We start from the raw sequence: 23,400 nt of genomic DNA, 5'->3' as shown, positions 1-23,400 counted from the left end.
AACCATACAATTTTTGTTCAAAACGTTTTTCTCTAAAATGCTTAGTTTTTGAAAGAAAAGGGGTGTACGGGTGGTTTAGGACACCCTGTATACAATACATATATGTATATGTTGTAATATACATTAATGGTTTTCACTATTTTCTATATCTTTTTTTTTTATTTAGTTTTGGTCATATTTTCTTTTATAAAAGAGTAAAAGAATGTATTATTATAAAGTATAGAGTTACAGTTCTATTAATTGATAATTTATTTTTACATATAATACATAATTTTATTTTTTAAATATTCGGTATATACCATTATTTTAATACATTATATATATATATATATATATATATATATATATATATCGGTGTCTCTATATACATTATACTTATAATGTCAATAACGCAAAGCATATATTTTTCCTGTAAAATCCCAATTATATAATTTTGGCGATACCAGTCCGTTTTCTTATTTCTCAGAAATCACAATTAAAACTGAATCTGATCCGAATCTAACAAAATCAATTTCGAGTTTTAATTTTCTGGATGCAAGCTTTATTTTGGTCGGTTCGAAAAAAAAAAACATTGAAGCAACGAGGACAGTGAGTTGAAATCTCGAAGAAAAGTGGAAGTCGTTCGCTTTGTTCTCGTACGCGACTGATGGACATTATCGCGAATGATCGAATTTATTCCCGCCTTTCCCATTGTGCCGCGGATGGGTGGCGCACTGGTATATACGTGGAGAAAGGCTGACAATGAGACAAACAAAAGTATCAAACAAACCGATTTCGGAGAGAGAGAGAGAGAGAAAGAGATAAACGCGGGCCGCTGCGATAAGGATAAATCAGAGCTTACTTGAGTTATTGAGCACAGTGGAAAGACCGGAGAGAATGTTTTCATCTATATCTGGAGATATAAAAAGTCTTTCTTTCTATTTCAGGACATATATAAGAGCTGAGTCTAATTATAAATTAGTTTATATATCTTTATACTTTATACTTTCATATCTTTATTACTTTATATTTTTTATATATTATTGAAATTTGAAATATATGAAAAGCGAATTTTAATTCAAGCTCACAAATATTACAAAAAAGTCTTTATTTTAAAATTACATTGTATAATGGTATAATGTAATGTATAATGTATTATTTTAGGGCAAAACTTCTTTTAATAGATGATGAATGATATTTTATCCAAGATCTGCATTAAAGTCTTTAAAATTCACAAAATTAATCTAGAAGTCACATTAATTCGGATCCTAGGGAAACGAAATTAGTGAGATAAAATTTCTCCAAGAGTGGATAAAATTATGAATTGAGTGATAACTAATTTATGGGAGTCGCTCGTTATCATTCGTATAAAAGTGATGATGATATGTCGTAAGGAAATCCAATGTCGAAAGTAAAGAATTGATAGCTTCTTTTCACGTTATTCTCGGTTATCCGATCGATAAACCGATGTCCACTTTTTTTGCATTTGTCGAACACAGAGATGAAACCTGAATCTCAAATTAGAAACCTCGCACCGTCGCATGTTGACGCATCGAATCATAAAAGTTTGATGCTACGAATTTCCAATACGCGTCATCTATTACTTTCAATTAAGATGCAACAATAAATTTTTGCACTATTTTGTTCCACGTCTTTAAAGTTTAAATAAACTAACAGATAAGTATTAAAAAGTAACTATTAATCAAATAGGACAAAATATTATTTAAGTTATTATATTGAGTTACACATTATTATTTAATTTAAAAATAACCTAATTAACTTAAATATATGTATCTAGATCCGTTCTTAACTATAACATTGATACGCACAAGAGTTTAATTTTACACTTTAACATATTTTACAAGTTTATACATATACTTCATTGGATGCAAATGGCGTTATGATTATTATTATTATTATTATTATTATTATTATTATTATTATTATTATTATTATTATTATTATTATTATTATTATTTGTGTCAAGTATTCCTTAGCAAAAATGTTATGTTCTTTTAAATTTCTTTGTCGTTTAACTTAGCACAACCATTTCATGAGATTAAACAAAACAGTATAATTATCTAACGACAAAGATTGGCTGTGTATAATAATTAACTAAATATAACAACATTCCCCACACACAACACACACACACACACACATACATATATATATATACACACACACACACACACACACACACACACACACACATAAAGAATATTATTGTATCGCGTGCAGTACAGGCGCACATGTATGCTGATTACACATGTTTAGACATCATATGATTAGTCTCTTCCACCACGTAATCCTGAATTGGAATAATTTACTTTATTGCCATACTATAAGTATATTGTTAGAAATTCTTGCGAGGTTTATTTGTAACAGATATATATGTTTATTTTTTTATTGATCTAAAATTGAAGAAAGCGAGAGATAGAGTTACAACAAATAAAATTCATATACGATGATTTTCGCCATCGTGTACATTTTATACCTTTATATTATTTATATAATTAAAATATTGTTGTGCACACCACACGACAGAGATAGCGTTATCATTTTATGTTAAAAAAAGGCTAATACAAAAAACTCGATAGAAAAATTACTCATGTTCGCTCGTTCTCTATAATAAATGTAACATTGCTGGCCAGCGAGCTGTCGCTCAGTTGAATAGAATTCATCTTCTCGGCTATGAATGATACCTTATTGACATTTTCATTCAAATTCGGCATTTCTACGACGTAAGTTCCGGCGCTGTCCGGAGAACTTAGCTCGAGCGTATTCGTTTTTTCGAGAGAAGCTGAAATCGTTTTGCGGGAATCAGAGCAAATTTGGCGACTCGCCGAGTCGGACCGTGCGTTCTTATTGTTCTCGTTAGGATCACTCTGGTGATACCTAATGGAATTTGCAGCGCAGTCTTCAAGGAGTATGTCTCCTTTAGGAACGATGTCGCTGGACGTACTAGTATTTGATCGGATCCAGGAACGGCGACGCTCATTTATCCGGCTGGAAATCCGTTCGCCTTCATCCTCAAAGAACATTGAACTCTTGGACAGCATCGAGTCGATCTTTTCGATAATACAATGTAAGCGATTCCGGCTCTTCTCCCTCCAACATCGTTCCATTTCTTTCAAGCGGCGGAGCGTCATCCACGATCGCTCGCAATCGTCGTTCTCGATCTGGATCATTGTGTGATCATTAGCGGGACGACAAGAAGACGAGAAGATCTCTTTCCTCACTGTCGTACCGCCACTGGATTTGCCCTGCTGGGACAAAGGATACTCCAAGACGTTCATGATCACTTCATTATCACAAACTCGCGACATATCCTCCGGTTCCTCCGTAAAAAGATTTAATCCAACATCGCTACCGTTCGCGTTCTTATTGAACCTCAAGACGCGGACTGACGTCGGATTGCCGAATATTGAGAATGCCAATACATGGTCGTAGGGATGATAATCTACGCAAGTAATGACCGCTCTGGACGAACTACGCCCGTCCGCATATTTGGCCACATGCTTACCCGTCTCCAAGTTCCAGATATTTAGTACGGAATCCTCTCCGCCACACAAGATCAAACCTCCGCAGGGAGATATGCAGGCTCTCAATTGTATCCTATGAATAAGAAAAATGAGGAATTCAATAGATTGAATTAATAAATAATGCGATAAAGAATCTCTCTCTCTCTCTCTCTCTCTGAGGACTCTGAGAGAGATTTGAAGGGAAAATGAGAATCATGTTAGAGCAAACTATGAAGATGAAGGTGAGTTGATTGGAAGAAACCAAGAGGAATACGGGAAAAAATGTTTAAGATGGATGATAAATCTGTAAAATATCAAGAACGGAGAGAGACATTCTTTTGGAGAATATACCTTTGATTGTTCAGCTGTTTGTATTTCTGCAAGATCACGCCGGTCGCGAGATCCATCATTCGCAGGCCATTGTCCCTCGAGTGCACGAGAAGTCTAGACTCAAGGGGATGCAGAACGATCGTATTGATGACAACCCCCTCAATCTCGCGAATCTTTATCCTCCTCGCGACACACCATTCCCATCTCGATGACATCCTACCATTTCGGCGAACCGTCCAAAGGATTATCGATCCTACGCTGTCGGCCGTGATCAAGTTACCATTTTTTTGAAAGATCATGGAGCTGACGAAACCCTCGTGGCCCTCCAACTCCTGGTTCAACTCTCGCTTCGTTGATATTCCGTTCTCGTTTGCCCAGATGCGAACTACTCCATCGTAACATCCTGTTGCTACAATCGTCATTTTGCCGGGAGCGTACCTGGCGCAATAAACATACGAAGGATGCGGCAGCATCTGCAATAAATTGAACAGCCAAGTAAAATCAATTGTCAATTTTATCCGTTTTATAGTCTATATAAGTATAGTGTAAATTCTCTCTATATACATTCGTTTTATGCTTAATCTCGAAAACCATTTATCGTAGACCATACACAATACGTTTTAAACGGTTTCGATCAAAATATGTGACAAAATTTTTAATATTTTTTAATTATAAAAATATTTAAAATTATAGCACAAATATATTTAAAAAATCGGCAGTCGATATTGACAAAATGTACGCATACAGTTGTATTTACTTGAATATTTGGAAAATATTGATATGTAGAAAGCACGTTTTAGGCTCTCATTAATCTTAACAAAGCAAAAAACAGGAGCGACTTGTTCAATTACCTCGATGTGCTGCACAATCTGATTGCGAATATCCCAGATACGCGCCGTTTGATCCGCAGACGCCGACAGCAGGTGATAATCGTCGCTGGACCAATTTAGAGAGTACACAAAAGTTTTGTGGCCGAGAAATCGAACGTGAATTTTGCCGGTTTCGATCTGTAAATAAAAATAATAATTATATATAACTCGGAGATATCATTTTGTTTCGGCGAATAAAAATTTACATCGTCAAAAGAAAAGTAACAATTTTTTGTATCAACGGTGATTATATAGGTACAATATTGAGTTCTGCGAGCGACACACTCTACTTTGAAGAAATTGAAATTTAAAATGAAAATTCGTTTTCATCCTCCCTTCTCTCTCTCTCTCTCTCTCTCTCTCTCTCTCTCTCTCTCTCTCTCTCTCTTCTACAGGTCTGATATTAGTTTATCTCAATATCTTCGACATTGCGAACGCACCTCATAAACGATAATTGGATAATTGTACTCCTCGGAATGGACGCAGGCCAGATACTTGCCGTCGTTGCTAAAGGTGACGTAGAAACAGCCGTTCTCGCTTGCCTCCGTCTCGAACATTTTCTTGTTTGGGATCTTGCAGGACTGAGCGGCCAGTCGGGCCCATTTTGGGAGACCAATCGTCGACTCCGACGTGCGACGCTCCATCGAGAGTCCTCTCCGTGAATCGTTATGTGCGTCGTCGAGAAGATCATTTAGCGGTAATTGCTGATAAAGCACAGATTCGTGTTTCGATGATGGGACTGAAGTCACTGTTACCAGGAGACTGCTCGGATACTTGTCCCTCTTGTTCGACTGCCACCATGTATAAACCTATATACATATGTGAAAGAAAAATTACAGATTGTGATATCGTCTTTTACGAAACTTGGCATAAATTTTTCCTTCTCTGATGAAGAAAAAAAAAAGAGTACAAAGCGTTCAAGGCTCTTCTCGCTTCAATTCTTTTCGCGCCGGCAAAAGTTTGAAGAGAGAGAGAGAGAGAGAATTACACGATCTTCTCCTTTAATATTATACATCGAATTAAAATAGATTTATTGTTATATACACGTGTTACGATTCGTATTCGATGACAGATTTATAAATTTATAAATAAATAATTTATAAATTTATAAATATAATACGTATGCACATGTGATAAAGTATGCTATTTATTAATGAAGGATATCAGGTAGAACTAGAGGAAGTTTCCGACATATTGAAAAAACTGATTTATTTCGATATACAGAAGAAAGATTTATACGAAGACCTAGAAAATTTTTATCTATGTAATGAACTATTCGAAACAAAACGCAAACAGATTGATCAAATGAGAAATGGAGAGATATACCTCGCATGTGTGTTTCCCGTATCGCTTGGAGCTTCGTCTAGGTCTGTAAAGCTGCAATCGTACTTTTTTATCCGTGTGAAGCATGTTATTGAATCCAACAGGTTTAAGGAACGCCCATGCGATTTTATTCCAACATCCCTCGCTACCTAAAATCAAACATAAATTGATATACTCAATTAATATCAATAATATATTCAATTTCGGGAAGAGTGTAATTCAAATAAATTATTGTAATAGTAACGAGACCGAGATATTACAACACACATATAGATTTTATCAATAGTTTTTATAACTGAGTAATTTACTAAAAATATCCTCGGTCGTAAAGTCGTCGTTGTTTCCTTGACTTGAAATGTATATTACATCAATTACTTCATGTAATAATCAATTTATAGAAAAAATAAAAAAAGAAGCTATTCGATATAAAATTGCAATAGAATAAGAATAAAGAACAATTAGATAATTAACATACATTCTGCTCACTTTTGTAACAATATAGCTAATTCGCGTATATTTCGTACAAGTAGTGTTTTTGACTGATGTCCTTTCCAACAAATAGATAAATAATTGATTATTTTTGTTCAATATCAAAACTGCAAAAAATGTACTGCAACTATTGCGACAATCCCAAATAGATTTGTTAAATTATATCTTTGATTGACACAAATTTAAACAAATATTCACACACACAGAATCAGCTTTAATATATATATATATATATAAATCTTTATTATATAATATAATATAAAAACCTATAAACAATATTAAAATGTGACATCCTATAGTAAAATAATGAAGATCTATATAATGAATTGATCCTGTATATTTGTTTATTAATAATTATTAATACGTCATCGAAGAAGATACTTGCCGATTCTATCGTAGACGAGACTCGCTTCGGCGAAGCTTAAGAGGTCTATCACTTCGAAAAGGATCACCGTCCGATCGCTATCCTCGCGTTTCAAGATCGCGTCAAAGTCGTGCTCGAAGACGAGTTCCTCTTCCCAAACCGGTATCATTGACCTATTCTCCCTGAAATCGAATTTGCCGGTGATTAACGGCCGAAGATAGGCGTTGCCGTTCTTCAGGTACGAGCCGGTGCGTGTCTCCACGATGTGGACCATCACCATCGGCCGTTTTACGTTCGCGTAGTCGTCTTCGAGCATGTTCGCCCGATGAATTGTTACAGAAATGTATCTACTCTCGTCTTCCCTCGTTTCTTCCTTCTCCTGTTTCCGTTTCTTTCTCCTCTTTTTTTTGACCATCGGATCGATCGTGTCCTTCGCGGCTGACAAGCTGATGACCTTATCATCGACGGAAATATTCTTCTTTTCAAACAACGATCGCTCTCCTCCTCTCGACGATCGATCTCGCGTCGTCGTTTCCGATTGAAGTCTTCCGTCACCGCTTGTCAATGTTCGATCTTCCATTGAGCTCGATCGAACCTCATCGGTGACTCTCCCTAAACTCGTCGACAAATCCAGTTCTCCGACGCTGTTCTTTCGATCGTTCAAAGATTGTTCAAATCTGGTTGTCCTGGAAGACCGACTGTCGCTATTCATCGCGATATGTCGTTCGCTTTGTCGTTGCTTTCTCGACGAGCTACCGGACGTTGAGCCAGCCTCATCGATATTCGAGCGATCACTTCCCATTCTCCCCATCTCGATCCTGGTGCTCTCGCGATTGTGATCGGTCTCGATGCGGAGTACCTCGTCCTCGGACACGAACGCTGGATTGTCGAAAACGAGAGCTACGTTATTGGTTCGCGGCGCCGGAACTGGAACTTTACGATGTTGCGAGTCGTCGATCAACGGAGAAGCGTCATCGCTCGTCTCGGGCAACCGAATGATCCCGGTATCTTTCGACCAACGTTTCCGCGGTGGCCTTTTCGAATCCATCATCTCTGTCTCGTTCGTCGCGGCGTTCCATTGCTTCCTACGACGTGGTTTCTCCTCATGGGAGTCGTTTCTGTTCCCGGATTCCTCTATCAGATCCAATGACACTATCGTCATTACCTCATCATGCGACCGATGAGAACGATCGTTCGAGGATCTCCTCCTCCTCGCTCCGCGATCAGCGGATCGATTCCAAGACGCTTCGCTCGCTCGCGAGGAAACTTTCGAGCTCTGAGAGGAATGTTTAGTCTCTTTATCGTCCGAGAGTTCGATCGCGAGACCATTCTCGTCATTCCGTTGTTGGCGGTTCGACGAATTTTCACTATGAACATCTACAACGACGCTCATCGTCGCCTTCGGCGGCGAGGTCGCGCTCTCCGTCGACTCCTCCAAGAAGGATGATACATTGCGCGATCTCCTCAATTTTCTACCCCTCGTAGACTCGGCGGATTTAGCCATTCTTACAATCTCTTTCTAGTGACTCTTGTCGCGCTAAAAGGAACAAGGTCGTTCGAAAAAAGATATTGCGGGCATGTATTTCACTTGTGCGAATCGATCGATTGCATTCACGAAGATGACGTACTCACTACTGCCTTGTACAGTCATAGACACTATAGAAAATAATTCTCTGTCCTCACTGTGTGTAATACTCGTCAATATAATTGGTATAATTAAGTATTGCAATAACTCGTTATCCGTCGCGTAGAAAGAGTCGCCCACCAACAGCTCGTTGCTAGGAACGAGTACAGGTGTACCAGTACCAGGTGTGGGAGTATATATTCAGTTACTGACCGCATAAAAGAGTGTGGATCGATCGATAAACGGCGACGGCGGTCACTAATTCAAAACTCTTACGGATGCGATTTTTTAGCAAGGATTGCGCATTTCACATCTCACGAGATCTTCATACACTCGTGATAATTAAGACAGGATTTGAGATAAAAGATAATAATCGTTATTGCGAGTACTCTCTCTTTATAATTCGTCTCTTGCAAATTTTTCTCTTTCGCGTCATTTTCACAGAAATGCGTTTGCAAGAATATTTATTCGACTAAACTCTTGCAGCATGATTTACGTTAAAAGAGGACAAAGAAAAAAGTTTTTCAAGAGAGAGAAAAGTAGTAAAAGAAAGAATAGATCCAAGAATTAGAACAGGCTTTCTTAAAGATTTTTTTAATTTAAAGATAACATATCTCGATTTTATTATCAAAATCCTTGTAAATTTTATTATAGAATTCTTTATCTCAATTTACTTTTTTTATATTATTTATTTCCCCTCGGATCGCTTATCTGCTACAATGTATTTTGATATTATACAATGTATTTTGGGATTGAAATATTTTACTATTTGTATTTTAATTATTAGTCATTAGTTATTTATCATTTCAATTTATAATAGCATCATTTTGCATCACATTATTATTCAATTCCACATTGCTCGCTTCCACCTGTCGTGTTAATTCCTGTAATAATTTAAATTTGGAAACACGTATCTTACACACGAAATCAATTGAACATAGCGACGAAATGGTTCCCTCACCGTGTTAATCATATTTTCGTATTCTTGTTCACATTGCGCTATCAGCGCATTCCTCAAACTGTCCGAAGATTCTTTAGCATCCTCCCGTTCGTCCGGTTTCGAGGAAACATCGGCAAAATCCGACTCGCCGTGCATCTTTAGAGTCTTCAATTTTAATCGTTGCTCTCTATTTTTCGCTTCTATCACTTTCTCTCTACGCGTCTCACGATCTAGAAGCTGAAGCAAAATCAATAGCGTTACTGATCGTATTAATTCAAGAATATTAGAATACGTAGGAAATCTGTTAAAAATATAATCTATCGTATATAAAATCTGTTTCTTCTATCTCTATTTTCCTAGATGATATAAACTATCGTTCTTGGCCATTGCAGCTATATTAGATTATGATGACAAAAATGAGAAATCATATACATTTTTTCACCATATATCGAAACAGATTGACTGTTCTCATATTATTGGCTTATGCAGTTATATCAATACAACTGCACCAAAAAAAGCTTATCAAATATTAATATATTTTTCTCTTCTATTAAAATTTTTAAAATATACATATAATTCATAGCGCTGAAAAAATTAATCATTCATAATTATTAATAAGAAATATATGGTTAGTAATTAATACAGTAATAGCAAGAAACATTACATATATTCGAAATTGTGTTTATTATTGTAGATGTAGATATATGTGACATATATTTTGTAAAAATAAACAAAAAAACCATCTTTTCTTATCTATCTTTCTATTATTATCTAATATTTACCGCGGTTAATTGCAATTTGTCGTTCTTTTGATTGACTTTTAAAGCTTCGGAAAATTCGAGCAGATAGGTTGAACCCTTTTTGTTCGCAACCGCAGCTAATTGTCCCTGCTCATGTGGCCGTAAACACGTCAAACTCTCGTCGCAGACCTTTAAACGATATTGTTATTTTAAAATTAAAATTTAATCAAATTATAAAAAAAATTTCGAAATTGCAGTTACGTAAGTTGTGTTAGCGCAATACCTTTACGCTAAGAACCGGGCTGTCCTGTTGAATTAGGAAATCCCACACGTCTAAAGTGCCGTCGGTTTTGATCAGGTAATAGACGGAATAACGCGTGGCGCTCCATGCGCCGCCGGTTAAAAAATCTCGGTGACCGCTATAGAAATATTTAATTTTGTTTCGTTTAATCGTTTAACAAGCTTGCCGCGCAAGTTTCTCGTAATCATTTATTTCTAAAACACTCACGGTGTCCATGCTATGCAGGATTCCCTACAGTCCTCTGACCAAATTCTTGCGGTCCAATCGCCGACCGTCAAAAAGTTTTTCACAAATGTAGGATTCCTCTCCAAACTTATAACCGGTCCGTATTGCGCCTTGAATCTCGACGCGATTTTCTCGCCAGGCGTTTTACCTTTGCGATTGCCCGATATCACGATACCTGGATATTAGAATTATCCCCATCATAGGTAATTTTACGTTCAATATTCAAGGACAAATTCAAAAGATCTATTCTACGTGTTTGAGCATTAATGGCATTTACGCGACATTTTGTGACTATAAGTTATCGTATCATCTACGGGACTATTTGATATCGTGTAAACAATCCTCTTTTTTCTTTTTGAGAATCGCTTATTATTTCTTCGCGTCATCAAAGTTTTGTAAAACTTATCAATTAACAATTTTTCTTAATTTATCTCTTTTCTATTCCTCGGAAAGTCTATAAAAGCGCGAATCTATCATACCGTTCTCCAAACCGCACATGAAACGCGTGCCAATTGACGGCTCGAATTGAAGAGCCGAAATGCCGATCGCTTTGTCTACGTTCTGATCTTCCGGCTTTAGCAGGTCTATTACTAAAGTCTCCGTCGGAATCTGCATTTTCCTGATATCCCACCACTTTATCTACACGATCAAATATACAACTTAGTCCTATTACGGATGTCTCGTGAGTATGCAAAGAATTAAGTATACACCTGTCCGTCTTTCGAGGCGCTAAAGAATTCGGTACCCGTCTTGGAATTGATCCACAGGGTCTTGTCGCAGGGATCCCGGTGACTGAACTCAACCGAGCTGATGTCCACCGCTTCCGATCCTCGCCTGATGTCCCAGCAGGTTACCTGACCGGTCGCCAGACCACTTATCAAAATATTGCTGTCCTTGGGATTGTACTCCAATGTCAGAATTGGACAGAATGGCTTTAGCGTCATGTAGGGATTGTTTGGGTTCTCTACGGAATAGAATTTCTTCTAGTATATTATTCGTCAACGTGATTGCTATTCAACTTCAATCGCTTCTGCGTGTTCGACGCGCACCTACTTCCCAAATGTACGACGCGTAATTGCCGCTGGAGCTCTTCTTAAAATCATCGTTGCAGTAACTAGCTGCGAAGCGATTGCCCTGATCCGGCGACCATGACAGATGAGCAATCTGACGTTTCATTGTCAGAGGATCACGGTAAACATTCACTGTGCGCGAGAAGGCCCTCTGTATCAGCGGACTCGCCTCTATGTCGGCAAAGTACTGCTCGTAGATGTTGCAAGCGTTGTTTTGCAAAATGCAGTGCTCCATCGACTTGAAAAGAACGAGAAAGTCTCAATCCTGATCATTTCAAAAAAATCGACAACGGAGAGAAAGAGGTAACTCTTTTCTTTACGGGTAACAATTGCAGCATCGTATGGGTGTACAGCTCATCTTTCTCGATCTTGCGTCTATATCTAACCGTCTGTTCCAAATCCTTCATATTTACATCCTTTGGCCACCCGCCCTCGTAATGAAACATCTTGTTATCTTTGTATGTCGCAGTAGTTGTATTTATCTGCGACATATATATATGTGTATGTGATAGATATACTGTGACAATGTATCTTTCGCAAAAATATTGCCCAAAGAAATATATCATACCTCGTGGACCGCGTAAACTTTACCAAATTGCGTAGCATGCGTAACGGGATCCATTCTGATGTAATTGCTCATTAATGCCGAATTTGACTTGATCTCCACCTCGATCTTATCGAAGTCGGTAAAATTGCATCTCTTCCCGAAATGCATTCTTTTTTTCGTATAAGCGTACTCCGTATTCATAGTATATAATAAATAATTGCAAAATTATAGAGCGGAGAAAAGGAGAGAAATACAGATCCAGCGTATACTCGTTGTTCAGTTTAATATTTAAAATTTTATTTTCACTTATTAGGAAATATTTAATAGCACTTTTTGGGTATGATGAAAGATATAAAAATTATATTATAGTGTAAGAAACAACTTTGCATATATTTCCGTCTATTCTTCACAGTCTGTCTAGTAAAGTTCTACTTTCGCAAAAGTATTATCTACTAGGTATTATCAATTAAGCGTACATGATGGTTACTATAGTAACGCAGGATATATCGTATAGCGTGGGACTTGGTTCAATCGGTTCTCACTAAAACTGGCATTTTGGGATTTAAACCCTGATGAAGAATAAACATCACCTTGTACGCCAACGCATATTCTGCGCTCGTAGGCTCAGTGTTAGACTTGACAGTAGGCATTAAGTCGCGTAAAATAATGACGATCAATGTATTCAGATATTCTGTGCGCTGCAATTTCTGTATCGCTTCGTACAGCGACAACAATTGCTTCCTGTTACGGTATCTTATGTTGTACGCTCGGGAAAAATCTGAAATGTTTTATAAATCGAGACAAGATATATATTTGAACGAAATTAAAAATTAAGTATTCAGAAAACTGACCGATGTATGTATATATAAAGTGTGCAAATTTACTTTCAAAATGTTCCATACAGGATATATTCCATATACCATTCGACATCCAGCCTCTTGCCAAAGAAAAATTACAGAATGGTGTTTCGATCGCGGATTCTATAACATTCTTGATGTTATATTGCTTTAAAGAGGCTCCTAATTGACTGAGCGTATTCTTTATATCATTCAGTTGGATCGAATCTAAATCTTCGTTAACAATTTTAAATATAGATATTGATTCAGCTGCTGTTTTAAGCAAATGACACTCTTGTGGTAAACAATCTTGCGTGACTGTATTCTGTGTGATGAAAAAAAACTCATAAATATAAAAATGATCTTACATAGTTTTAAAAATACGTCACTTTTTTTTTGCACTCACTCTCTCTCTCTTTTACTTACCATTACTTCGAATTCTTTTAGAAAAGCATCACGTGATTTCTCGTATCTATTCTTCTTAGTATCGTTCGAGTCATCAATTTCAGTCTTTAAAAATGCATGATAAGATCTCAATACTTTAACGATGTCATTCGGTACATTAAAATATCGCAGTGCTTCTACTACGTCTATCGTTGCAATCCGTTCTTGTACAAATTGACGCGCGTCATCTCCATGTAATGGACAATCAATTCTATGGTCTGAAGAAGGAATTAACACACTCTCGGTAGATTGTCGCGCTGCTATTTTGCGTATTAAATCGTTCAATTCGGCAGCTGATGCTTCGGGCGTTAAAGACTTTTCTGACTAAAATAAAAACGCGCATAATGAAACAATTTAATATTAAAACCTTATATATATATATATATATATACTCTATATACATGTGTGTGTGTGTGTGTGTGTGTGTGTGTGTGTGTGTGTGTGTGTGTGTGTGTGTGTGTGTGTGTGTGTGTGTGTGTGTGTGTGTGTGTGTGTGTGTGTGTGTGTGTGTGTGTGTGTGTGTGTGTGTGTGTGTGTGTGTGTGTGTGTGTGTGTGTGTGTGTGTGTGTGTGTGTGTGTGTGTGTGTGTGTGTGTGTGTGTGTGTGTGTGTGTGTGTGTGTGTTCAAATATGTATATATTATATTATATTACATACATTTTGCGGATTGTCATTAAAATTATTACGTCCAGCTTGTAATTTATTTGCTGAACTTATTTTTTTAACGTGTATTTTATTTTCTAGTATAAAATCTTTTTCCTTCCTTAATTTTGCCGCAACATTAGACGATGTTTTCGATTTTATATTTTGTATTTTTTTATCGATTGCATCATTTTGCTTTGCATTATCGATAGGTTTTGACGATGTAAATTTTTTCGCCGTGAAATTACAAGTTATTTTGTCGGTTTTAACTTGCGCAGGTTTTTTGGCGTCAGAATTCCTGGCGACATTCACCTTTCGCGTTGAAACATTATCTTTCGATATTTTTTTGCGGTCATTAACCAACGTAAGATTGGACGAATAAATATGTTCAATCGAGTCTTTCCTCCAAGATTTTTTCTTTGACGAAGCTACATTAAGCTTCAACTTTTCCCGCAGTTCCTGTGCCAGGATTATCGCTTGTCCTATCCCCGCGGCAATTTCCTCAGCTTCGTTTTCACTCGCAATCTAATTAATAACAAGTATAAAACAAGTATTTATACATAGGTATATGCATAAATTATATAATATATATTATGTGTGTGTGTGTGTGTGTAATGGATGTATTATATCATACTTTGTTACAATTGCAAATGCCCTCCTCATCTATTTGTTTTTCAACAACGTCCTTCACCTGCCACGGCTTTAAGACGAATGCCGCTTCGTCGCAATCCATTTTCAGTATCTGTTTCACCTCCTCCGTGATTAACAGAGTGTTGTGTAACAATTTGTGCAAATTTGACAAATTCAACATATGGCCTGTTATTTCCGTTTGTCCGCAATCCTAATAAAAAAAAAGATATAAATGTGATATTATTATAAAAAGATAATGGAGAAAGATGAAATATGTTTGCCACTCAAAGTGTTAATTTCCGTACGTAAGTAACATAATTATTGCTCTAGGCAATAAAATAGTACACATAAGAGTGTAGGAACTTGTTTATGCAAATTATTATATAATCGGTTTACTCGTCACATTTTTGCTTGTTTACGCAAACGCACAAATCATATATTATTAACTGAACGCAAGGCAAATACGCGAGTTTGATAACTTATATGTAAAGAAAAAATTAAAAACTATATTTGTGTTTGGGTATGTGTATACAGTACATACAGTAGAAAACGTATATTTATAATTTACATCGTATAGTGTGGTGAGATAATAAAATAGACATAAACCAGAATAGAATAATATCTTTTATATATTAAGAATAATATATAATAAAGACTTAATAGGATATATATATATAATTTACTTTTTTCTTTTCCTCCATTTTCGACAATACGTATCTCATCGCTAATTTGTTTGTTTTTTTTTCCTAGAGTTTCAGTCAATCAAAAACTAGAAGAACATTGAAAACAACTGCCTATCCTAACTATGTATATCTAAAACCATCACCCGCCGTGATAGTTTTAAAAATGCTGCAAATTGGAAATGTACTTGTAAACCACTAGCCCTTGCAGTGCCCGAAGACTTGCTTTTGTTTGCACGTAGCAACAAGCAATGAACCGCTTATATGACGTGTAGATAAAAATAAGAGTTTCTATAAAAAATAAGATGTGATCCATGATTTTTTTCAGATTTTGTTCTTAGATTAACAATCCACCCTCTCATATTAACGATCTGTGTAGAGAGATAAAAGCGCAAAACTATACAAATGCTGCAGTTTCCAGAGGTTAAAGAGAGTCACGTCAAAGATCGAGTCAACAAAACGGCGTAATCGTGTAGAAATACGTATTTCCGATATCCCTATTGCGCGCATAGTAAACGCTTCAAATGTATGTCGTAGACTTTTATGATTCACTGCTTATGTGATTTACTTTTTACTAATTAAAAAATAAAATGTCTGTGCATTGCGACATTTGAACTCGAGATTGTGACAATAACCCCCTATGTGAAACTGCAAACGTATAATTTTCTAGTTATATATAAATTATACACATTTATGTTAACTTAATTCCTAAAGTAACAAATGTGTGTGAAAATGCATCACTGAGAATTATCCTCGTAGTAAATGAAATATTTTGTTGTAAAGCGGGAAAAATTATGGAGTTCATTAACTGGATGCAGGTAATATAAGAGACGAATCAATGTTGATTTTACTTCTTATAATAATGATTATGTGCGTTTATAATTCGTCCTTCCTTGGCACGTCATCGTCTTCGTCCTCTTCTTGAGCCTGTAACGGAATAATCAATATGAGCAACATAAAAAAAGTTACGCCTCGTTAAATTCGTCAAAGAAGATATGGCTCGAGCAATAGATAATTTAATGTGTCTCTTTTTTTTATAATCGAATATATTTGTACGGCTTTTCTTTCGCGATACAAATGCAATTCCATAACATACCTCTTCCGCGGCTTGACCGTACTCTCCGCCGCTTTCGATAAATTTGGAAAGACCTTCGAGCGTCCTTTCACCGTTGAATTCTACAGCCTAAGAGCGAAAGTTATTGAAATGAGAACGTTATAAGCATACCGCAATCTGAACGGAAGCGAAAAATTCGTACCTGATTCGTCTCTTTCTTGTATAGCGTGAGTGTGGGGAAATTGATAATCTTTACATCGTCCAATTCATTAGCAGTAGCATCCATTTTCGCGATGACCAACTTGTTATTGTTTTTATATTTTTCACCAAGCTGAAATCAACGCTTTAGCGATGTAACAGAGCTATACACCGAGACTATTGTTGTTTACAAGAGAGTTTCAAAAGAAAGAGAAAACATACTTTATCGTAAATGGGTGCAAGCTGCTGACAATGGCCGCACCAAGGTGCGTAAAATTCAACGAGAACGTCCTTCTCCTTGTCATAGGCAATTTCGTGGAAGTTTGTGCCAACGAGGACTTTAACCGGGTTCTTGTCCCAATCCTCAGGCAGATCTTGCGTAAGCAAGTGCCGCTTCAATTTGCCCTCCACGAAAGCGGTGACGAATTCCTTTATATTTTCGGCAGTTAACTCTGGATTTTCGGGCTTGTATTTCGCCATGTCCTGCTCGAGCTTAATGAGTCGCATAGCCGGCACGTTTTCCTTCTTCAAACCGAAAAACTCGAGAATGCGTTCGTGATCAGTCTCATCACAATCGATCGTCACAAACAGGACCTATGTGCGGATATTAAAGGGATATTTTAATCGGTTCTTCAAAAAATGATATACAAGAAGACAAGAATATAAATGTACAAATATGTTTCATACTTCGCCGCGGTAATTTTTCGCCGGCTCTCGAATTCCATCCATATATTCCTCAAAATGGCCAGCTTCCTTGCTAAGGAAGATTAATAAGTGGCTTTTGATGTCTCCGCTGAAAATCTTCTGCGCCGTATCCTGGTTAAATTCAACAACCAAAGGTAACGAGTGTACGGAAATAAAGTTTTGTACATCTTTAACGGTAACTTCTTCGTCGTAGATGGCTCTTCCTTCGTCAAACTACAAAGAATAAGAAATTAATTTGGTTTGTGAACTCTTATTTTGAAAAGTAGAAATCAATTTTGCTTCAGATTATTCCTATTTCTAAATACTAATACAGTAATATTGGTGTACCTTCTTGAATAGCACAATCTTTCCATCTTCAATCTCATATTCATTAAACACTTCATCAGCGCTAGTAATACCAAACACATGATCATCCACAATATTACCAACTTCCAAGAACACTTTGGCGGCATCACTTGTGACATCCTAGTAAAGTCATTATACGTATATGAAGAGCATGAAAAATGCATTAAGAAATTAACTGCTGTATCAGATTCTGTGATTATCATAATATATAATAGTTCAGAATGCAAAAAACGTTATACATTAATCAATAATGATGAATATAATGAATTACATAGCAACATTGAACCAAAGAGATACGTTCAACAATATTTCATCATTGCTATACCTTAAAGAATCCAACAATAGCGACATTGTGCGTGTCGATAAACACTTTTGCCTCGTCGATCGTTGGCAAATCTTTGGCAGGTGGACCAGTCTTCTTGTTCAGCCAGTTGACAATGTCGTCAGCTTGACGACCACCGGTATATTCGATCGGGACTCCTTTACGATAAAATATGAGAGTGGGATATCCCTTCACTCTGTGCTTCTCGGCGAGTTGCGTTTCGATCGTTGCATCTACCTTGCCTAATTTGATTGTTGATTTATCGTCTTCCAGTTTCTTTGCTGCTTTAGCGTATTCGGGTGCTAAAGCTTTGCAGTGTCCGCACCATGGAGCATCTGTGACGAAGAAATATTTATAATAGCGTTAGTACTTTGGTATCTTACTCAAATGCAAGATTATTATTATTCAGGAAAAATTTAATAGACAATACTTCACATTCGCAACGCTATGAATTTTTTAATATTATTTTATTCCTATCTCTATTATAATCTTGGCAATGATATAATCAAACATATGAAATATCATGACTCTGTTGAATTTCTTTTTTTATATCAAAACTCTTATTTAATAAAATCAAATAAAAAAAAAAAAAGGAAAAATATTAGATCACCATCCTACAACTTTATATATTGAAATCTTTCAGAAATATAGCTGTAAACTGTCGAATTACATGAATACCATATGGTTAATCGTGCAAGTCGACAAAATGGCAATTAATGACTTAAAAATTGATTAAATTGACACATTAAATCTTTCGATCATGATGGCATAATTAATTCAAATTTCATTTAATCCAGATCATTTAATTTAGATGGATCGACTTGGATCATTCGTGGTTCGCTGGTCAATTACCGGCATCATCATCATCGTGGAATTATCATAATGTGAAATATGACGTCATCCGCCGTCTCGATCAGATCATCGACTTACAAAGTCATGTATAACGGTAAAAAAAAAGCGTCAAGGAAAAAGGCTCGTTTTATTTTCGCACTTTCCTACACTTTTTACACTTGACAAGACAAACCACAAACGCGACTGAACGCGACGCGTGGTTTGCATTTTGGACGAAGAAGAGTCATCGAGAATGTAAAACTGTTCTCGTTTACGAAAAGTCCCAAGGGTCATTGAAAGGCATCTAAGAGATTAAAATCTCGTAAGCACATATATCTTACTGTGATAAGAATATAATAGATATTGTCCAAATGTGATCGAAAAGGACATTTATTCTTTTCAGCGTTTTCTCTTTCTATGATCACGGATTAGGTATACGGGCTTTATCATTAAAATATCATCGAAAATGGAGGAGAGAAAGAGAGAAAGAAAGAAAGAAAGAAAGAAAGAAAGAAAGAAAGAAGCCTAAGAGCGAAAGTTATTGAAATGAGAACGTTATAAGCATACCGCAATCTGAACGGAAGCGAAAAATTCGTACCTGATTCGTCTCTTTCTTGTATAGCGTGAGTGTGGGGAAATTGATAATCTTTACATCGTCCAATTCATTAGCAGTAGCATCCATTTTCGCGATGACCAACTTGTTATTGTTTTTATATTTTTCACCAAGCTGAAATCAACGCTTTAGCGATGTAACAGAGCTATACACCGAGACTATTGTTGTTTACAAGAGAGTTTCAAAAGAAAGAGAAAACATACTTTATCGTAAATGGGTGCAAGCTGCTGACAATGGCCGCACCAAGGTGCGTAAAATTCAACGAGAACGTCCTTCTCCTTGTCATAGGCAATTTCGTGGAAGTTTGTGCCAACGAGGACTTTAACCGGGTTCTTGTCCCAATCCTCAGGCAGATCTTGCGTAAGCAAGTGCCGCTTCAATTTGCCCTCCACGAAAGCGGTGACGAATTCCTTTATATTTTCGGCAGTTAACTCTGGATTTTCGGGCTTGTATTTCGCCATGTCCTGCTCGAGCTTAATGAGTCGCATAGCCGGCACGTTTTCCTTCTTCAAACCGAAAAACTCGAGAATGCGTTCGTGATCAGTCTCATCACAATCGATCGTCACAAACAGGACCTATGTGCGGATATTAAAGGGATATTTTAATCGGTTCTTCAAAAAATGATATACAAGAAGACAAGAATATAAATGTACAAATATGTTTCATACTTCGCCGCGGTAATTTTTCGCCGGCTCTCGAATTCCATCCATATATTCCTCAAAATGGCCAGCTTCCTTGCTAAGGAAGATTAATAAGTGGCTTTTGATGTCTCCGCTGAAAATCTTCTGCGCCGTATCCTGGTTAAATTCAACAACCAAAGGTAACGAGTGTACGGAAATAAAGTTTTGTACATCTTTAACGGTAACTTCTTCGTCGTAGATGGCTCTTCCTTCGTCAAACTACAAAGAATAAGAAATTAATTTGGTTTGTGAACTCTTATTTTGAAAAGTAGAAATCAATTTTGCTTCAGATTATTCCTATTTCTAAATACTAATACAGTAATATTGGTGTACCTTCTTGAATAGCACAATCTTTCCATCTTCAATCTCATATTCATTAAACACTTCATCAGCGCTAGTAATACCAAACACATGATCATCCACAATATTACCAACTTCCAAGAACACTTTGGCGGCATCACTTGTGACATCCTAGTAAAGTCATTATACGTATATGAAGAGCATGAAAAATGCATTAAGAAATTAACTGCTGTATCAGATTCTGTGATTATCATAATATATAATAGTTCAGAATGCAAAAAACGTTATACATTAATCAATAATGATGAATATAATGAATTACATAGCAACATTGAACCAAAGAGATACGTTCAACAATATTTCATCATTGCTATACCTTAAAGAATCCAACAATAGCGACATTGTGCGTGTCGATAAACACTTTTGCCTCGTCGATCGTTGGCAAATCTTTGGCAGGTGGACCAGTCTTCTTGTTCAGCCAGTTGACAATGTCGTCAGCTTGACGACCACCGGTATATTCGATCGGGACTCCTTTACGATAAAATATGAGAGTGGGATATCCCTTCACTCTGTGCTTCTCGGCGAGTTGCGTTTCGATCGTTGCATCTACCTTGCCTAATTTGATTGTTGATTTATCGTCTTCCAGTTTCTTTGCTGCTTTAGCGTATTCGGGTGCTAAAGCTTTGCAGTGTCCGCACCATGGAGCATCTGTGACGAAGAAATATTTATAATAGCGTTAGTACTTTGGTATCTTACTCAAATGCAAGATTATTATTATTCAGGAAAAATTTAATAGACAATACTTCACATTCGCAACGCTATGAATTTTTTAATATTATTTTATTCCTATCTCTATTATAATCTTGGCAATGATATAATCAAACATATGAAATATCATGACTCTGTTGAATTTCTTTTTTTATATCAAAACTCTTATTTAATAAAATCAAATAAAAAAAAAAAAAAGGAAAAATATTAGATCACCATCCTACAACTTTATATATTGAAATCTTTCAGAAATATAGCTGTAAACTGTCGAATTACATGAATACCATATGGTTAATCGTGCAAGTCGACAAAATGGCAATTAATGACTTAAAAATTGATTAAATTGACACATTAAATCTTTCGATCATGATGGCATAATTAATTCAAATTTCATTTAATCCAGATCATTTAATTTAGATGGATCGACTTGGATCATTCGTGGTTCGCTGGTCAATTACCGGCATCATCATCATCGTGGAATTATCATAATGTGAAATATGACGTCATCCGCCGTCTCGATCAGATCATCGACTTACAAAGTCATGTATAACGGTAAAAAAAAAGCGTCAAGGAAAAAGGCTCGTTTTATTTTCGCACTTTCCTACACTTTTTACACTTGACAAGACAAACCACAAACGCGACTGAACGCGTGGTTTGCATTTTGGACGAAGAAGAGTCATCGAGAATGTAAAACTGTTCTCGTTTACGAAAAGTCCCAAGGGTCATTGAAAGGCATCTAAGAGATTAAAATCTCGTAAGCACATATATCTTACTGTGATAAGAATATAATAGATATTGTCCAAATGTGATCGAAAAGGACATTTATTCTTTTCAGCGTTTTCTCTTTCTATGATCACGGATTAGGTATACGGGCTTTATCATTAAAATATCATCGAAAATGGAGGAGAGAAAGAGAGAAAGAAAGAAAGAAAGAAAGAAAGAAAGAAAGAAAGAGGGAATGATGATAAATTGTAGAAAGTCGCACTGGAGAACATGCCCGGAATCGTAGATCGATCGCGTGTACCGCTGGCTACCGGTCTCCCGTTATCTCTCCTCGAGGATGCCCGAGAGTCCGAGGCTCGAGTGATGACGTGTACGAAGTACACATGCTCGTGTTTGCATCTGGATCACGCGAGTGAAACCGGCGCACTACGCGTCTCGGCGTTCGGCGTAGGAATCGCGGGGGATGAATTTTAATAAAGACCTGCCTCCTCCCTTTAATCGTATGTAACTTCGTTAACATTATTTTTTGTAGAGACTATTATTTTCTTCTTTATCCTTCTAACCGCGAAGCGTGAATAAAGTCCCGTCCCGAGTACGGAAGGTGCAGCTGGACCGGTGCAGCTCCCTCGGAGCAACAGATACACTCCAAAGAGAGATATATACATATATATATATATATATATATATATATATATATATATATATGTATATATATATATACATACATATATATATATACTCACAGAACTCGAGAAGCACGAATTCATTGTCCTCGATGACGCTGTCAAAGTTGTCCTTAGTGACCACCAAGACACCCTCGTCGACCTCGATCTTGGCGAGACAAGCCGCGACGAGGCAGAGCGCCGCGAGACAAAATTCGCCGACGAAACCCCTCATGTTGATCAGAATCCCTCTCTCTTTCCAGATCCCGGAACACTCTCTTCTCGTTGCTGGTACCTTCGGAGAACCGAGTCGGAATAATACGGTTCGTCTCGTTGAAGCAGACGGTAACGAATAACGACGGCGGCGGCGGCGACGACGACGACGGCAACGATGAAGAGGACGGGATAATGAGAAAGACACCGTCCACGAGGAGCGCGCGACGAATGAGCGGCTGAGTGGACGCGGCGCTGCGTCGGCGAAGCGATAGGCTCGCGCTTTCATACGCGTGGCATCGTCCTCATCGTGGGGATCGCGGATTGGCTGAACCGGCCGCCGGCCGCGGTCGGCCATACGCGATACGCGTCATTGTCTCAAGTCGCAGCACGTCCGTCAAGCGACGACTTTATCCTCCGGCGAGATAAA

General features: G+C 37.1%; 3 protein-coding genes across 4 annotated transcripts; all 3 read right to left on the bottom strand.

Annotated features, from left to right (window-relative positions):
- Positions 1–2,257: 2,257 nt before the first annotated feature.
- LOC115243584 (jouberin-like) lies at positions 2,258–9,054 on the bottom strand. 2 transcript variants are annotated; one of them, XM_029820708.1, is made up of 6 exons: positions 6,900–9,054; positions 6,029–6,174; positions 5,143–5,511; positions 4,685–4,840; positions 3,855–4,306; positions 2,258–3,597 (listed from the first exon to the last, which is right to left on the bottom strand). In XM_029820708.1, exons 1-6 carry the CDS (start codon positions 8,380–8,382, stop codon positions 2,589–2,591), a joined length of 3,615 nt encoding a protein of 1,204 aa, XP_029676568.1. In that variant the 5' UTR covers positions 8,383–9,054; the 3' UTR covers positions 2,258–2,588. The 2 variants fall into 2 exon arrangements, with proteins under 2 accessions (XP_029676568.1, XP_029676569.1); XM_029820709.1 differs by lacking the exon at positions 5,143–5,511.
- Positions 9,055–9,282: 228 nt separating this feature from the next.
- Positions 9,283–12,630, bottom strand: LOC115243713 (dynein intermediate chain 3, ciliary). The gene is made up of 10 exons (XM_029820907.1): positions 12,347–12,630; positions 12,099–12,260; positions 11,758–12,016; positions 11,419–11,672; positions 11,188–11,347; positions 10,691–10,883; positions 10,466–10,601; positions 10,225–10,371; positions 9,464–9,679; positions 9,283–9,386 (listed from the first exon to the last, which is right to left on the bottom strand). The coding sequence occupies exons 1-10, from the start codon at positions 12,524–12,526 to the stop codon at positions 9,309–9,311; spliced, it is 1,785 nt and encodes a 594-aa protein (XP_029676767.1). The 5' UTR covers positions 12,527–12,630; the 3' UTR covers positions 9,283–9,308.
- Positions 12,631–12,694: 64 nt separating this feature from the next.
- On the bottom strand, positions 12,695–23,327 carry LOC115243715. The gene is made up of 12 exons (XM_029820914.1): positions 22,839–23,327; positions 20,981–21,312; positions 20,638–20,775; positions 20,293–20,523; positions 19,828–20,199; positions 19,610–19,738; positions 16,653–16,739; positions 14,881–15,087; positions 14,262–14,771; positions 13,588–13,929; positions 13,210–13,486; positions 12,695–13,103 (listed from the first exon to the last, which is right to left on the bottom strand). Exons 1-12 carry the CDS (start codon positions 23,257–23,259, stop codon positions 12,853–12,855), a joined length of 3,297 nt encoding a protein of 1,098 aa, XP_029676774.1. The 5' UTR covers positions 23,260–23,327; the 3' UTR covers positions 12,695–12,852.
- Between the last annotated feature and the right edge of the window lie 73 nt (positions 23,328–23,400).

This window comes from Formica exsecta, unplaced genomic scaffold, assembly GCF_003651465.1.
Source record: "Formica exsecta isolate Colony F162 unplaced genomic scaffold, ASM365146v1 scaffold72, whole genome shotgun sequence".
NCBI classification, from domain to species: Eukaryota; Metazoa; Arthropoda; class Insecta; order Hymenoptera; family Formicidae; genus Formica; species Formica exsecta.
The sequence above is the reverse complement of the archived record's forward strand: the minus strand, read 5'-3'. Positions and strand labels throughout refer to the sequence as shown.